The following is an 18,538-nucleotide window of genomic DNA, read 5'->3' as shown; positions in this document are numbered from 1 at the left end:
GAGCCTTGGGGCCATCGGGATCTGGGGCTGGAGCTGACGCGGGTCAGTCCAACCCTAAGATGGTCACGGAGGAGGTATTACTCACCTCTTTAAAAGAGATGCAGAAAAGCATGGGTAAAATGATAGCCGCAGCTATGCGGGGCAGTAAGCGGAATAGATCTCCGTCGCCCGAGCGCGGACCCTCAGAAGAGGAGGTCCTTTCCTCAGGGGAATTGGACGACCTCTTGGACAAGGACCAAGTAGGTTCAGGGATCGAAGATCCGGATACAGAGGAGTCTGGGGCAGTCTCCCTGAGGGAGAGCTGGTGGATTCAAGGATTGTCGGACTTGGTCCATAGGGCATTCAACTTGCCAGTACCAGATCTCCAGGTATCGACGGTTTCAGCTTTGGGCTCACTGAGGGCGCCTCAAAGCAATGCTGTGTTTCCGATCCATCCTCTATTAGAGGGAATTTTGTTCCAAGATTGGAACAAGCCAGATAAGATCTTCTTACCACCTAAAAGGTTCTCTGTCCTATATCCTATGGAAGAAAAATTTTCCAAAAGATGGGCTACTCCTGCAGTGGACGCAGCCATCTCATGTGTTAACAGATCGTTAACATGCCCTGTAGAAAAGATACAGGTGTTCAAGGATCCAGTTGATAAGCGCTTGGAAGCACTACTTAAGAACTCCTTCACTACTGCAGGGGCAGTAGTACAGCCAGCTGTGGCTGCGATTGGGGTCGCTCAAGCATTATCGGATCAATTTAAACAGATGCTTAAACTTATTCCGGCCCAGCAGGCAGAAAAATTTTCGGATGTCCCTAAGGCCATATGTTTTACGGTAGACGCAATCAAGGATTCTATCCAGCAAGCGTCACGTTTATCGTTATCCCTTATCCATATGAGAAGACTCTTATGGTTAAAAGGCTGGGAGGCTGAGCCCCCATGCAAGAAGCTCCTGGTAGGGTTCCCCTTCCATGGAGGACGACTCTTCGGAGAAGACCTAGATAAATACATTCAGACCATTTCTAACGGCAAGAGTACTCTCTTGCCAACTAAGAAGAAGGTTCAGGGACCTGCGTTTAAACGACAGTATTCCCCTGGGCAGGGGCCCTCTAATGCCAAGCAGTATTGACGGCCTCCTGCAAAAGCAAACTTCGGCTTCAACAGCAGATCACAAGGACAGGCTGTTAGAGGCAAAAGGCAGTGGTTTCGCAAACCAGCAAAACCAGCCCCCAAGCCAACCTTATGAAGGGGCGCCCCCACCCACGAAGGTGGGGGGAAGGCTGCGACTCTTTTCAGAGATTTGGGAAGCCAGCATTCCCGACGAGTGGGTACGGTCTTCCGTGGCCACAGGCTACAAATTAGATTTCCTAAGGTTTCCTCCTCCTCATTTCCAGAAGTCGAGGATTCCAAACGATCCGGGAAAGGGAGCCGCATTAAGATCGGCATTAGATCATCTACTTTCCCAGGAAGTAATAGTAGAGGTACCAGTCCTGGAACAGGGGCTGGGTTTCTACTCCAACCTATTCATCATCCCAAAATCCAATGGAGATGTCAGGCCAATTTTGGACCTAAAGATGGTAAATGCATATCTAAAGATCCGCTCATTTCGGATGGAATCCGTGCGGTCAGCAGCTGCCACACTCCAGAAGGACGACTTCATGGCGTCCATAGACATAAAGGATGCCTACCTTCATGTTCCAATTTATCAGCCACATCAAAGATATCTACGCTTCATGGTGGCTTCGCGTCACTTCCAATTCGTGGCGCTTCCCTTCGGGTTGGCTACGGCCCCCCGGGTGTTCACGAAGGTCCTAGCTCCGATCCTAGCCAAGCTAAGGATCCAAGGGGTCACGATCCTAGCATACCTGGACGACCTCCTAGTCATAGACCACTCGTCTCCCGGCTTGGAGCGAGCAGTGGCCCTCACGGTCCAATACCTCGAGAGGTTCGGCTGGGTCCTAAATCGAGAAAAGTCAGCTTTCCAGCCCACAAGGCAGTTGGAATATCTCGGCATGAGATTAGACACAGAACAACAAGGAGTGTTCCTACCTCTGAGGAAGGTAAAAACCATCAAGGAATTAATCCTACTGGTTCTAAGCAAGAAAGAACCGACTATTCGCCTATGTATGAGGTTACTAGGCAAGATGGTGGCCACATTCGAGGCGGTACCATACGCCCAGAGCCACACTCGCATCCTACAGGCAGCCATCCTGTCAGCATGGAGCAGAAGGCCACAGGCCTTGGATATCCCGTTGCCGCTCTCATCAAGAGTCCGACAAAGTCTGTGTTGGTGGTTAGACCCTCAGAATCTACTGAAGGGGAAGTCTTTCAGCCCAGTGGCTTGGAAGATAGTGACCACAGACGCCAGCCTGACGGGCTGGGGAGCAATTTTGGATGGTTGCACTCGCCAAGGTACTTGGGCAAAGCCAGAGAAGCAGTTGCCCATCAACATCTTGGAGCTCAGAGCTGCTCGACTAGCCCTCAGGGCTTGGACGTCAAAATTGCAGGGGTTCCCGGTGAGAATTCAATCAGACAATGCCACGGCCGTGGCATACATAAATCACCAAGGGGGAACCAGGAGTCAAGCCGCTCAGAGAGAGGTGAGCTTGATTCTCCTATGGGCAGAGGCTCATGTGCCCTGCATATCGGCAATATTCATTCCAGGAGTGGACAACTTTCAGGCGGACTTCTTAAGCCGCCAGACTCTTTGGCCGGGGGAATGGTCTCTGCATCCACAAGTCTTTCAAGCACTCTGCCAGAGATGGGGAGTGCCGGACGTGGATATCAAAGAAACTAGACAGGTTCATATCCCGCTCAAGGGATCCGATGGCCTGCGGAACCGATGCGTTGGTTTGCCCTTGGCATCAGTTCAAACTTCTTTATGCGTTTCCCCCGCTCCAGTTACTACCCCGCCTGCTGCGCAGGATCCGGGTGGAGCACATACCAGTCATCCTGGTAGCTCCAGCATGGCCCAGAAGGGCATGGTACTCACTAATCTTAAGGATGGTAGTGGGAGACCCGTGGACTCTTCCTCTACGGCCAGACCTGCTATCGCAAGGTCCGATCCTCCACCCTGCCTTACGGCATCTAAATTTGACGGCCTGGAAGCTGAATCCCTGATTCTCAGGGGTAGAGGTCTGTCTCAGAAAGTAATCTCTACCCTAATCAGAGCCAGGAAACCGGTCTCTAGGGTGATTTATTACAGGGTCTGGAAGGCCTATGTAGGCTGGTGTGAGTCCAAGCGATGGCTTTCTCGCAAATTTACCATCGATAGAGTATTAAGTTTTCTCCAGCTAGGAGTGGATAAAGGATTGGCATTAAGCACAATCAAAGGACAGATTTCTGCTCTGTCAGTGTGGTTTCAGAGGCCGCTGGCCACCCACTCGCTGGTTAAGACCTTCCTTCAAGGGGTCTTACGTATTAGACCTCCAGTTAAATCCCCGCTTTGTCCGTGGGATTTAAATCTTGTTCTGTCAAGTTTACAGAAACAACCGTTTGAGCCGTTGGCTGATATTCCTTTGGTTCTACTGACAAGGAAGTTAGTATTTTTGGTTGCCATAGTTTCCGCAAGAAGAGTTTCGGAGCTGGCAGCCTTATCCTGTAAGGAACCATATCTTGTTTTTCATAAGGACAGGGTCGTTCTCCGCCCTCATCCTTCCTTCCTACCGAAGGTCATATCCAGTTTTCATTTGAACCAGGATTTGGTATTACCATCCTTCTTCCCTAAACCTACTTCCAGAAAGGAAGGGTTGCTGCATACCTTGGATATTGTCAGGGCCATGAAGGCCTATCTTAAAGCTACAAAGAAGATCCGGAAAACAGATGTGCTGTTCATTCTACCGGATGGGCCCAAGAAGGGGCAGGCAGCTGCAAAATCCACCATTTCTAGGTGGATTAGGCAGTTAATCACTCAGGCCTACGGCTTGAAAGGGTTGCCTCCTCCAGTATCATTAAAGGCTCATTCTACTAGGGCCATGGGCGCCTCCTGGGCAGCACACCACCAGATCTCTATGGCTCAAGTTTGCAAGGCGGCAACCTGGTCTTCTGTCCACACGTTTACAAAATTCTACAAGTTGGACGTAAGAAGGAATACTGATACTGCCTTCGGGCAGGCAGTGCTGCAGGCTGCAGTTTGAGACCCTCGGATTCCGGGGGCTCCTCTTGTTTGAGTTAAATTTAAAATTTAAAATTATTTTTCTCAACTAAGTTGGATTTATTATGATTTGAGTATATCTCTAAATTAAATCCTTTTGTCTTGGAGATGTTCTCCCTCCCCTCATTGTAAGCATTGCTTTGGGACATCCCATATAGTAATGAATGCCGCTCTGTGTCCCGTGATGTACGATAAAGAAAAAGAGATTTTTAATACAGCTTACCTGTAAAATCTTTTTCTTGGAGTACATCACGGGACACAGAGCTCCCACCCCTCTTTTTTGAGGACCATTTTGGGAGGCATACTGCTTGCTACAAAACTGAGGTACTCCTCCTATGGGAGGGGGTTATATAGGGAGGGGCATTTCCTGTTTGAGATTGCCAGTGTCTACACCTGAAGGTACTCCATATAACCCATATAGTAATGAATGCCGCTCTGTGTCCCGTGATGTACTCCAAGAAAAAGATTTTACAGGTAAGCTGTATTAAAAATCTCTTTTTTCTGCACATGGGACAGGGCGACTGCACTGTATTAAGGAGAGGATGACCGGGGCCAAGTATTGCGAGATTTTGGGCAACAACCTCCTTCCCTCAGTTAGAGCTTTGAAGATGGGTCGAGGCTGGGTCTTCCAACATGACAATGACCCGAAGCACACAGCCAGGATAACCAAGGAGTGGCTCTGTAAGAAGCATATCAAGGTTCTGGCGTGGCCTAGCCAGTCTCCAGACCTAAACCCAATAGAGAATCTTTGGAGGGAGCTCAAACTCCGACTGATCTAGAGAAGATCTGTGTGGAGGAGTGGGCCAAAATCCCTCCTCCAGTGTTTGCAAACCTGGTGAAAAACTACAAGAAACGTTTGACCTCTGTAATTGCAAACAAAGGCTACTGTACCAAATATTAACATTGATTTTCTCAGGTGTTCAAATACTTATTTGCAGCTGTATCATACAAATAAATAGTTAAAAAAATCATACATTGTGATTTCTGGATTTTTTTTTTTTGATTATGTCTCTCACAGTGGACATGCACCTACGATAACAATTTCAGACCCCTCCATGATTTCCAAGTGGGAGAACTTGCAAAATAGCAGGGTGTTCAAATACTTATTTTCCTCACTATATATATATATATATATATATATATATATAAATTTTTTTTTTTTTTTTTTAACGTATACATACACTACTGTGCAGCGGTGAGGGAAATGCTTTCATAAATAGAAGTGTTAAAGGTTTATTTTTTTTATCAAATAACAGAATTGAAAGTAAGTGAACAGAAGAGAAATCCAAATCAAATCAATATTTGGGGTGACCACTCTTTGCCTTCAGAACAGCATCAATTCTTTAGTTCAGGGCTCTGTGGCGTCCAAGCCATCACTTCCAGGACTCCTTGTTTTTCTTCACACTGAAGATGGTTCTTGATATTGGCTTTATGTTTGGGGTCATTTGTCCTGCTGCAGAATACATTTTGAAGCCAATCGCACGACTCCCTGATGTAATGGCATGATGCCTAAGTATTTGTCTCTAGACACCAGGATCAATGGGTGTCTTCAATGCTGAGTAATACACAGTGCTGGGGGTGCCATGTGAGTGCCCTCTGTCAGGGACCATGAACCAGGCAGACTGAAAATGCAATATAAAATCACACCTTTTAATGTAATGGTAAAAATACAGTTCAGAAACTTAGTCAAAAACAGAAGCCAGGATCAGGAAGTCAGGAGTCAGCGTTGTCAGAAGCCAAAGATCAGGATCGAGAACCAGAAGAAAAGTCAGCCTGGCAATGTCGTAATAGGAACAAAGTAGAGACACACTAGAGATGTTGACCAGGTGAAGGCACGTAGGGAATGAGCAAGGCAGTTTAAATGGCAAAATGGGCTGGCTGTCTAATGAGGCAGGTAATGGTAACCAGTTGAGTCATTGTGGCTGGTAATTAACTGACAGCTGAGCCCTAAGAAGAGAGCTGCCAGCCCGACACCCTCCCAATATAGAACAGCAGCTTTGGCTGTAAGCATATATGTTGCAGCACAGCGTTAAAGTGATAATAAAGCTAAAGTATTTTTATTTATTTTTTACCTTTAATGCATTCCTGGCTTTTAAAAAATGGACAATTACCTGTCCAAGTCAGCAGCTGAAGCCGAGCTACCGCTCGGCACTCGGCTTCCCCCGCCGCCATCCTCGATGTCTCGCTGCTCCGTCCTCACTGGGAGCCGTGTGTTTTCCAGAACAAAATGGGGAGGGGGGCATGGGTGACACAAAGGGGAGGGACTCGTGGGAGTCTATACCCAGAAGTGGTGCAAATACCTGTTTTATACAGCTATCTGCACCCCCTCTCCCCTGAAAGATGCCAAATGTGACACCAGAGGAGGGGGGGGGGGGGGTTCCGAAAAGCGGAGGTTCCATTTTGGGTGAACCTCCGCTTTAAGGTAAAAAAAAACCTTTTCTATTTCTCTGTTATCCCCCTCCACATCACAGGGGAGGGGGAGAAGAGGGGAGAATAGGTTTGGCGATGTGCACGGCCGCACACACGGCCACTAAAACAGCCATTGGCTCCTGCTGCTGTCAATCAAATGCAGCAAGGCGAAAGTGGGGAGGCGGGGGCTAAATCCCACTGTGTGTGTCTACGGAGCACGACTCCATAGACACTTCTTGGTAATGAGTGGACAATGTGTGCCCCGACACGCGAGGAGCCAGAATCGCCTCCGGGGGACCTGAGAAGAGGATGATCGGGGCTGCTCTGCTCAATACCACTGTACAGAGCAGGTGAGTATAACTTGTTTGTTATTTTTTATTTAAAGCGGAGCTCCGCCATAAAAAAATTAAAAGCCAGCAGCTACAAATACTGCAGCTGCTGACTTTTAATATATAGACACTTACCTGTCCTGGAGTGCAGCGACGTCGGCAGCAGAAGACGAGCAATCGCTCGTCTCTCTGCTGCCCCCACAGTCATCCTCGGTGAGGGAATCAGGAAGTGAAGCGTCGCGGCTTTACTGCCCGATTCCCTACCGTGCATGCGCGAGCCGTTCTCACTGTTCCCCTGCTGTGTTCTGGGAGCCGTGTGTTTCCCAGAACACAACGGGGGGGGGGGGGGGGGTGCAAGTGACGCACTACCCACAGGTCCCCTGCAGATTGTGTTCCCGGAAGTGGGTGCAAATACCCCCCACCCCCTTGAAAGGTGCCAAATGTGACACCGGAGGGGGGGGAGGGTTCTGATGAGCGGAAGTTCCGCTTTAAAATGACTTTAGTAATACTTTAAAGCCCACTGCTGTGCTGCCACATACGAATATGAATATAAAATATATAATGTGCGCATATGTAATAGTTATGTAGGTAAATTAGTTGTCAAGGCATAGTGATGTGGCTATATACATTCTTGGCATCAAGACTTTAATGGCCTCTAGTCAAGAAAGGGTTAAAATATTGAACCTTGGCTGCAAATATGTACTGAACATTTTTGTTGTTTGCTTTTCTGTCCTCAGATACAACCTACTACCCAAGATTATTGAGTCAAAATATCTGGATGCCATGGACGCCGAACATTAGAAAGATGGCGCTCTCCCCGGAATGTGCGCTGTTCTTGTTCTCTGACCGAAGAATTGTAGGGCTTTTATGATTACGGTTTTGATTTTGTGTTGCTTTTGAAAACTGACCAAAGTGGAATCAGGTGGACACCAAGCTGGACGAGTCTTCATTTCTCTAACTGGAATACCCCAAAGACGCTCCTCCATGCTTGTCACTGTGCTCTGGATCTGAACGTTCATGATGATGATGATGATGATGATTTTTTTTTTTTTTTTAATCGCTTCTGTCTCCGATGAACCAGATACTGCGTTTTCAGGATTACAGATGTCCTGGACAGGATGGTGAGGGGGCCAAATATATATATAAATATTAATATTTTTTGTGTCTTATGAACCTTGCAATACTTTTAAAAAAAAAGAACTTTTGTTGAACCGAGCTGGCTCTGCTGGGGCAGACAAGGGGCTCAACTCCAGAGAATCAGTGTGATAGACCTATGTTTGCAACTTTTTTTTTTTTTTTTTTTTTTATATATCGAGCTGAAACATAAAGGACTCAACTGTTGAGTCACTGCTTAAAGCAATGGCTTTGTCTACAGATCAACCAAAAGTGTTCCTCTGCTTTGTAGCCCTGGAATTTAAGCTATTTTAACCTGTTTGACCTTTTTTCCGTTTTTTTTTTTATTAGAAATGTTGAATTGGCATTGTGAATTTTGCACAGGCATTATGCACAAATTCACTCAGATACCAGCACTTTTACGTGTTATATATATGTGCGACTGCAAGTGTGTATGTGCGTATGTATGTATGTGTCTTCACCGACCTCTATGTACATACATGCTTGACCATGCATTAAGAATGCATTTTTTTTTTATGTATAATGTTTATACGACACAAGTGGAAGGTGTCACGATAGGCTTTCAAGATGACCTCCTTGTGGACGGCCAAGCTTTACGATGGTGACGGGCGGGTGTTCACGTACTGTCCCCTAATCCGAGAAAAGCTGAAGAGTTTCGGGATGGATTATAGCATCAACAAAAAAAAAAACAAATACATCGATGGACTGGACTGAGATGTCGGATCTTATCTGCTGCACTTTCCTATTAAATATAAAAAATACTTTAGGATTTGTTTAATGTAGAACTTGTGCAATATCTCCAGCCAGATCCTAGGAGCCCAGAGAAGATACATCGATGTCATTCCCCCGTGTTGATCTCATCAGCGGTATCTCCATGCTTGAGTGATTACGGCCTGTGGTTTTTGAATGTAATTTATGGTATTGAGAGATCGGACTGGTCCATACCATCTCACCAAAGATGTCTTGTTGGTCCACCACTCTTCAGCCTGGATGTTGAATTGTTCTTCTGTCCCAGACCGATTTATGGCAACGGATTGCCCTCCAACAATTAAGACTTTCTTGTATCTGATGTGAATTATGCATGATGATTGGCGGATGTTCTGTCGGGTTTAAGTTTTAAGAAAGAGAATATTTTTGTAAATACGTGTATGTCAGTTTAAGGTCAAAGATCTATATATATATATATGATGTCTAGTCAAATCCTCCTATTTTGTCAAAAGTTTTGGTCTGTATTTTTTTTTTGTTTGCAGTGATGTTTTTGAATTTTTTGGTGGCTTTACTTTTTGCAGTCTAATCTTTCTCAAGGCAGCAGTTACCTTTTTTTTTCTTTTTGTTTTTTCTTTTGTTTTTTTTATTGGGCGGAAAAACAATCTCTTCCCCCTGGCATTGGGCATACTGCAGTCTATATGGATACTGAGTATCACTATAAGCACTTAACGCTAAACAGCTGAAACAAAAACACCATAATTCGTGCCCACACATTAAGAGCAATGATAAAGTGTAGTAACTCGTAGCAACCAATCAATAGTCATCTTTCTGTCCTGTATTCAGCAGAATAAATTCTAGTTTGGTTTAGGGGTTACTGCACTTTAAAGTTATTTCATAAGACTGACTGTCCCATAACTTCCCTGTGCCGATTTTCTTGCCTTTCTTCCCACCTAACTTGAAGTAGAACTATAGCCAAAACTTTTTTTTTTACCTTTTTGGATAGAGCAAAGGGTGGTTATAACCCATTAGAAGTTTTTTATTTTATTTGTGCCATTGCGGAGATTTCATTTCCTGTCCCATAGCCAAAACAGGAAGTCAGAGGAAATCCCTGCAAATTCGGGCTGCGCAGTGTTTGCTTATCCTCCCCCATGGCCTTGCTTCTGTCCCGGCAGCAAAGAATGTGGGTAGGAACGTAAGAGGGGGAGATTGTGCTGTGGGAGTGGATGATAGGAGGGGAAAAGGTTGGGATATTGGTGTGGGGGATATTTTGGAAGAGGGAGAGGACTTGTACTCATAGGGGAGCATTTATGGGATAAAGTGATTGGGGGGGGGGGGGGGCTTGTGCTAGAAGGAATTTTGGGGGGAGGAAGAGAGAAATACGTTTTTTGCTATGGGGTGTGTGTGTTAGGGGTGAATTAGTGCTTGATTTCTGTTTTGTTTTTGGATGGGGAGGTTTTGCTGACATGTGGTGACATATGATGCCCTGGGCACTAGAGGACCTTGTCCCAGGCACTGCCCCATTGGAATATTTCCCCACTATAACTTTTTTGGGGACTATTTGGGATTTTCTTTTACTTTCACTTTTAATGATCATGGAAAACGGAGACAAATGGAGAGGACACATCTCCCTAATGAGGGCCCAGATGGCAAACAAAATGGACCGTTCTAATCTCTTTCCACTCTATCCAATGCATGAAAAATAAAAAGTTTTGCCTGTAGTTGTACTTTAACTGTAGGGTGGCTTTGGCATAGAATCTGTAGTGTGGCTCCATGCATTCACAGCGAGTTCCAAAAAAAGAAGGCGGTAAAATGAATACTGCTCGCTGTTCCAACACTTCAGCAAACCCTGTGGAGTGCCTGAACACCCCCAAATCCCAGGCTTCTTTGTAAATCGGCCAGGGATGGGCTAATAAGGAGGAAGAGGCAGGTAGGACTGAAGACATTATTGGTTGCATTATATAGGTGCAGATACGTAGGTGCTCTTCAGACCTGGGGTGTAGACACCTGGAAATGCTACTATTTTTGGAACATGGCAGTTTCGCTTTTCACAAGGGGCATATTCAGGTTCAGTTTGGAAAGAACATGGACAAAGTACAATTTCAGTTTGATTGGATAAGCAGAATAGTGCTTTGGGGGTGTCCAAGTTCTCAGGTTATTCTACTGGCTTATCGCAGCTTTGACTGTCCTTGTTATTGTCTCCTAAGTGCTGCACCTTGGAAGAATTACGTTGGTCTTCATAGTCAACCTTAAGACTTATGCTTAAGTATATAGAGGAATACTACAGATCAGTGAACCATACATGCAGCATTAATAATTCCATCATACCAAATCCTACAAGATGCTGATATGGCTTGGCTGCTTTTAAAGCTTGGGTCTACCTCATTGACCTTTCGACCACCCTGTAATTGCCAACAGTGCTTGGACTGGTTACATAGTTGGTGGAAAATTGGGTCATTTGTGGATGACTTTCAAAGGAACGCCTTTGATAAATTATGACCTCACTACACTACCGAATCTCATAGCGCCACTTTCTTCTCACACACTTGCAATCCAATTGAGAACTCACTCATTTGGAATCTGAATTATAATTGTAGATATATATAGAGACGATGCACACACTTCTTCTTGAAGACTCATTTCAGAATAAGATCCTGACTTCACTACTTCATGGTTGGGCACTTTGTGGAAGTTTAAGTGTAACAGAACTGCATATGCTCAATGTCGGGTGGGTCATGACTTCAATGTGCTGCTTTACGTCTAGTGTTTGCTGCGAGCGGGTTTATTCTGTAAATATTTGAGATGTCTGGAATCAAACTGAACGGAGCACCGAAGAAAATTATATTAATAAACAATGGTTTGAAACAGTTCTTGACTGGTTTGGTGACTACTGGAATATCGCTCGGTGCTTAATTGAAACCAGTAAGAGAGGAAACCAGCACTAATCCAATCAACCTCAAAATTTTGATTAAGGTCACTTTGTAATGGTAATACACAAATGTACAAAACAATCCATGATACACTGACATTTCAGGGCCACGGCAGACCACTTTTTTTTAAGGCGATGGACAGTTGACTGGAAATTGCTGGCTTTCTCTTTTACTGGTTATTTATGGTATTTATGTTAGCCATGCACTCCTGATAAAGGAAACAAAATGGCTTGGTACTGGATGGATTTGTTGCGAGACAATTAAAACCTGACATTTCCTACCCTCCCCTCCATTCTACATGTTTTATTACTGATTGTGCCCCACACACCATAGGAGAGATTTTGGCTGGAGCTGGGTTTTAACAAAGTATTGTATATGTAGCAAAACCTGCCATGAGGTAAATGGAAGCGGCATTGCTATCCACTCTTATTGAAAATGCTGTTTGACTGTCATGCAGAGCCCCCAGCTTAAAGCGGAGGTCCACCTAAATGTTTTTTTATTAAAAGCCACCAGCCACAAATACTGCAGCTGCTGACTTTCAATATATTAACACTTGCCTGTCCAGGGTGCCCGCGATGTCCGCAGCCGAAGCCGATCAATCTCTCGGCTGCCCCCACCGCCATCCTCGGTGAAAGGTGCCAAATGTGACACGGGAGGGGGGGAGGGTTCCTAAAAGCAGAGGTTCCATTTTTGTGTGGACCTCCGCTTTAAGTACTTTGGAGTCACCAACCCGGAAAAAGTATTCAGAGTAGGACTTCTAAAGGCCCATACACACGTTCGGGTTTCCCAACAACAATGGTCCGATGGACGTGTTTTATCGGACAATCCGACCGTCTGTATGCTCCATCAGACAATTGTCAAAATTTCCGACAACAGTCGCCTGTGCATGCGCTCAAATTTTCCGACAAAACATTTTGTGTGTACACAAATCCATCGGACTAAAATCCAAAGTACAAACACGCATGCTCCAAACCAATGCTAAACATTAGCCAACAATAGCAGAAGTTGCCCAAAGGGTGGCGGTAAAGAGCTGAAAAACCACATGGTTTGGTGAATGTTGGCTGAAAATTTTCTGGCGTGTGTATGCAGAACACGCCCTTCGGACAAAAATCCACGGAAAAGTCAGATGGAAGTCCAATCGTGTGTACAAGGCTTTAGACTGTTGAAATCAATAAAAGCAGCCCCAATCAACAATGGCAGCCCCAATTTCTTTATCGTACATCACGGGACACAGAGCGGCATTCATTACTATATGGGTTATATGGAGTACCTTCAGGTGTAGACACTGGCAATCTCAAACAGGAAATGCCCCTCCCTATATAACCCCCTCCCATAGGAGGAGTACCTCAGTTTTTACGCCAGTGTCTTAGGTGTTAGTCATGGTTTAGCTTGCCTCCGCATCCTTGGGATTAGGTGAGCTACCGGTTCTGTCCAAAAAAGCCTCAGCGCTAAAGTGGTCAGTAACCGGACCCCAAACCCTTGGGGTATAGCCCATAATGCTTTTCTTTTTAGAGAGCTGGACCCTGGGCCCAGAACTTAGAAACCTTTGGGTGCCTAATGTTTTCTGTTGCCAGGGTGCTATATGGGCCCAGGACAGTGGATCCTTCATAGGAACCCAGGGCCTGAAGGTCTAGACATCCCCACGGAGATGGGGGAAGATTGGGCCTCTTGCTTGGCAAAGTCCTGCGGCATGGAGCAGGTAAGTGAGGGGAAAACTTGCGGAACTTGGTTCTTAGCAGGTTTTTTCTGGGGGGTCACAGGGGACATGCCTAAAGTTATGCACTGCATCTGGCAAACTAGTCACATATCATAAAGATAGGATGGCTCTCTATGTATTATTCCCCATAAGATGTGACCTCCCTTGTAGTGTTGGAAAAGCATTGAGTAGGGCCTGTGTTATATAAAAATATATGTGTGTGTCAGAGAGCTGTGCTTACCTGCAAGCCTCCAGGCGATGCTCCATTCAGTCTTCCTCCTCAAGGCCTGCAAAGCAGGCAAAACGCTGACCTCCTCATGGTTCCAGGCTGCAGGCTGCAGTTTGCTGGAACAGAGAGGTCCCTTCCTCCCAAACCCCCCCCCCCTGTCGGGAGGGGCATTTCCTGTTTGAGATTGTTGGGGGGGAAGGGCGGGTCAGTGGCTTAAAGGAAGGGGCGGCCCTTCCTTGTTTGTTCCATTCAATACTTTGGAACTGAGGAGAAAGACCAGAGCGGCAGCACGGGGGCGCCGAGGACACACAGTGGCCAGAAAGGATATTGCAGTCTTCAGAGGACTGTTTTTCAAGCCTAGAAATAGGCTGTTTCTTTCCATCTCATAGTTTTTCTTTGCAATACTACTCAGGGGGACAGAATGTTTTTTCTTTCCTGGATTTGAAAAAAAAAAAAAAGTCATCTAGGGGAGAGGAAGCATTTTTTATCCCCCAAACAGGTGTTTGGGCAATTAACTTTTATAGTTCCAAATACCAATAGGTAGCAGGTGTACCTCGGTATTGTACCATGGCATCCGGGTCAGAGGGTACAAGAGGTGGGGATTCCCCCAGAGAGTCTGAGGTCTCGGACAAAGCTATGCCGCTGCTTTCCCCACAGGGAGCCTTGGGGCCATCGGGATCTGGGGCTGGAGCTGACGCGGGTCAGTCCAACCCTAAGATGGTCACGGAGGAGGTATTACTCACCTCTTTAAAAGAGATGCAGAAAAGCATGGGTAGCCGCAGCTATGCGGGGCAGTAAGCGGAATAGATCTCCGTCGCCCGAGCGCGGACCCTCAGAAGAGGAGGTCCTTTCCTCAGGGGAATTGGACGACCTCTTGGACAAGGACCAAGTAGGTTCAGGGATCGAAGATCCGGATACAGAGGAGTCTGGGGCAGTTCAACTTGCCAGTACCAGATCTCCAGGTATCGACGGTTTCAGCTTTGGGCTCACTGAGGGCGCCTCAAAGCAATGCTGTGTTTCCGATCCATCCTCTATTAGAGGGAATTTTGTTCCAAGATTGGAACAAGCCAGATAAGATCTTCTTACCACCTAAAAGGTTCTCTGTCCTATATCCTATGGAAAAAATTTTTTTCCAAAAGATGGGCTACTCCTGCAGTGGACGCAGCCATCTCATGTGTTAACAGATCGTTAACATGCCCTGTAGAAAACATACAGGTGTTCAAGGATCCAGTTGATAAGCGCTTGGAAGCACTACTTAAGAACTCCTTCACTACTGCAGGGGCAGTAGTACAGCCAGCTGTGGCTGCGATTGGGGTCGCTCAAGCATTATCGGATCAATTTAAGCAGATGCTTAAACTTATTCCGGCCCAGCAGGCAGAAAAATTTTCGGATGTCCCTAAGGCCATATGTTTTACGGTAGACGCAATCAAGGATTCTATCCAGCAAGCGTCACGTTTATCGTTATCCCTTATCCATATGAGAAGACTCTTATGGTTAAAAAAGCTGGGAGGCTGAGCCCCCATGCAAGAAGCTCCTGGTAGGGTTCCCCTTCCATGGAGGACGACTCTTCGGAGAAGACCTAGATAAATACATTCAGACCATTTCAAACGGCAAGAGTACTCTCTTGCCAACTAAGAAGAAGGTTCAGGGACCTGCGTTTAAACGACAGTATTCCCCTGGGCAGGGGCCCTCTAATGCCAAGCAGTATCGACGGCCTCCTGCAAAAGCAAACTTCGGCTTCAACAGCAAATCACAAGGACAGGCTGTTAGAGGCAAAAGGCAGTGGTTTCGCAAACCAGCAAAACCAGCCCCCAAGCCAACCTTATGAAGGGGCGCCCCCACCCACGAAGGTGGGGGGAAGGCTGCGACTCTTTTCAGAGATTTGGGAAGCCAGCATTCCCGACGAGTGGGTACGGTCTTCCGTGGCCACAGGCTACAAATTAGATTTCCTAAGGTTTCCTCCTCCTCATTTCCAGAAGTCGAGGATTCCAAACGATCCGGAAAAGGGAGCCGCATTAAGATCGGCATTAGATCATCTACTTTCCCAGGAAGTAATAGTAGAGGTACCAGTCCTGGAAAAACAGGGGCTGGGTTTCTACTCCAACCTATTCATCATCCCAAAATCCAAGGGAGATGTCAGGCCAATTTTGGACCTAAAGATGGTAAATGCATATCTAAAGATCCGCTCATTTCGGATGGAATCCGTGCGGTCAGCAGCTGCCACACTCCAGAAGGACGACTTCATGGCGTCCATAGACATAAAGGATGCCTACCTTCATGTTCCAATTTATCAGCCACATCAAAGATATCTACGCTTCATGGTGGCTTCGCGTCACTTCCAATTTGTGGCGCTTCCCTTCGGGTTGGCTACGGCCCCCCGGGTGTTCACGAAGGTCCTAGCTCCGATCCTAGCCAAGCTAAGGATCCAAGGGGTCACGATCCTAGCATACCTGGACGACCTCCTAGTCATAGACCACTCGTCTCCCGGCTTGGAGCGAGCAGTGGCCCTCACGGTCCAATACCTCGAGAGGTTCGGCTGGGTCCTAAATCGAGAAAAGTCAGCTTTCCAGCCCACAAGGCAGTTGGAATATCTCGGCATGAGATTAGACACAGAACAACAAGGAGTGTTCCTACCTCTGAGGAAGGTAAAAGCCATCAAGGAATTAATCCTACTGGTTCTAAGCAAGAAAGAACCGACTATTCGCCTATGTAGGAGGTTACTAGGCAAGATGGTGGCCACATTCGAGGCGGTACCATACGCCCAGAGCCACACTCGCATCCTACAGGCAGCCATCCTGTCAGCATGGAGCAGAAGGCCACAGGCCTTGGATATCCCGTTGCCGCTCTCATCAAGAGTCCGACAAAGTCTGTGTTGGTGGTTAGACCCTCAGAATCTACTGAAGGGGAAGTCTTTCAGCCCAGTGGCTTGGAAGATAGTGACCACAGACGCCAGCCTGACGGGCTGGGGAGCAATTTTGGATGGTTGCACTCGCCAAGGTACTTGGGCAAAGCCAGAGAAGCAGTTGCCCATCAACATCTTGGAGCTCAGAGCTGCTCGACTAGCCCTCAGGGCTTGGACGTCAAAATTGCAGGGGTTCCCGGTGAGAATTCAATCAGACAATGCCACGGCCGTGGCATACATAAATCACCAAGGGGGAACCAGCAGTCAAGCCGCTCAGAGAGAGGTGAGCTTGATTCTCCTATGGGCAGAGGCTCATGTGCCCTGCATATCGGCAATATTCATTCCAGGAGTGGACAACTTTCAGGCGGACTTCTTAAGCCGCCAGACTCTATGGCCGGGGGAATGGTCTCTGCATCCACAAGTCTTTCAAGCACTCTGCCAAAGATGGGGAGTGCCGGACGTGGATATCATGGCATCGAGACTCAACAAGAAACTAGACAGGTTCATATCCCGCTCAAGGGATCCGATGGCCTGCGGAACCGATGCGTTGGTTTGCCCTTGGCATCAGTTCAAACTTCTTTATGCGTTTTCCCCGCTCCAGTTACTACCCCGCCTGCTGCGCAGGATCCGGGTGGAGCACATACCAGTCATCCTGGTAGCTCCAGCATGGCCCAGAAGGGCATGGTACTCACTAATCTTAAGGATGGTAGTGGGAGACCCGTGGACTCTTCCTCTACGGCCAGACCTGCTATCGCAAGGTCCGATCCTCCACCCTGCCTTACGGCATCTAAATTTGACGGCCGGAAGCTGAATCCCTGATTCTCAGGGGTAGAGGTCTGTCTCAGAAAGTAATCTCTACCCTAATCAGAGCCAGGAAACCGGTCTCTAGGGTGATTTATTACAGGGTCTGGAAGGCCTATGTAGGCTGGTGTGAGTCCAAGCGATGGCTTTCTCGCAAATTTACCATCGATAGAGTATTAAGTTTTCTCCAGCTAGGAGTGGATAAAGGATTGGCATTAAGCACAATCAAAGGACAGATTTCTGCTCTGTCAGTGTGGTTTCAGCGGCCGCTGGCCACCCACTCGCTGGTTAAGACCTTCCTTCAAGGGGTCTTACGTATTAGACCTCCAGTTAAATCCCCGCTTTGTCCGTGGGATTTAAATGTTGTTCTGTCAAGTTTACAGAAACAACCGTTTGAGCCGTTGGCTGATATTCCTTTGGTTCTACTGACAAGGAAGTTAGTATTTTTGGTTGCCATAGTTTCCGCAAGAAGAGTTTCGGAGCTGGCAGCCTTATCCTGTAAGGAACCATATCTTGTTTTTTATAAGGACAGGGTCGTTCTCCGCCCTCATCCTTCCTTCCTACCGAAGGTCATATCCAGTTTTCATTTGAACCAGGATTTGGTATTACCATCCTTCTTCCCTAAACCTACTTCCAGAAAGGAAGGGTTGCTGCATACCTTGGATATTGTCAGGGCCATGAAGGCCTATCTTAAAGCTACAAAGAAGATCCGGAAAACAGATGTGCTGTTCATTCTACCGGATGGGCCCAAGAAGGGGCAGGCAGCTGCAAAGTCCACCATTTCTAGGTGGATTAAGCAATTAATCACTCAGGCCTACGGCTTGAAAGGGTTGCCTCCTCCAGTATCATTAAAGGCTCATTCTACTAGAGCCATGGGCGCATCCTGGGCAGCACACCACCAGATCTCTATGGCTCAAGTTTGCAAGGCGGCAACCTGGTCTTCTGTCCACACGTTTACAAAATTCTACAAGTTGGACGTAAGAAGGAATACTGATACTGCCTTCGGGCAGGCAGTGCTGCAGGCTGCAGTTTGAGACCCTCGGATTCCGGGGGCTCCTCTTTTTTGAGTTAAATTTAAAAATTTAAGATTATTTTTCTCAACTAAGTTGGATTTATTATGATTTGAGTATATCTCTAAATTAAATCCTTTTGTCTTGGAGATGTTCTCCCTCCCCTCATTGTAAGCATTGCTTTGGGACATCCCATATAGTAATGAATGCCGCTCTGTGTCCCGTGATGTACGATAAAGAAAAAGAGATTTTTA

At 46.7% G+C, this 18,538-nt stretch overlaps 1 protein-coding gene across 2 annotated transcripts in view; it reads left to right on the top strand.

Annotated features, from left to right (window-relative positions):
- The window catches only part of SLC4A11 (solute carrier family 4 member 11), a 253,703-nt gene extending 242,117 nt beyond the window's left edge, over window positions 1-11,586 (top strand). For both annotated transcript variants that reach the window (XM_040335512.1, XM_040335511.1), the window contains exon 20: window positions 7,615-11,586. In XM_040335512.1, coding sequence (XP_040191446.1) covers window positions 7,615-7,678 — 64 coding nt within the window. In that variant the 3' untranslated portion in view covers window positions 7,679-11,586. The remainder of the gene's footprint in view (window positions 1-7,614) is intronic.
- Window positions 11,587-18,538: the final 6,952 nt, after the last annotated feature.

This window comes from Rana temporaria, chromosome 1 (assembly GCF_905171775.1).
Source record: "Rana temporaria chromosome 1, aRanTem1.1, whole genome shotgun sequence".
Taxonomy (NCBI): domain Eukaryota; kingdom Metazoa; phylum Chordata; class Amphibia; order Anura; family Ranidae; genus Rana; species Rana temporaria.
Note: the sequence above shows the minus strand (reverse complement) of the source record. Positions and strands in the feature narration are given on the sequence as shown.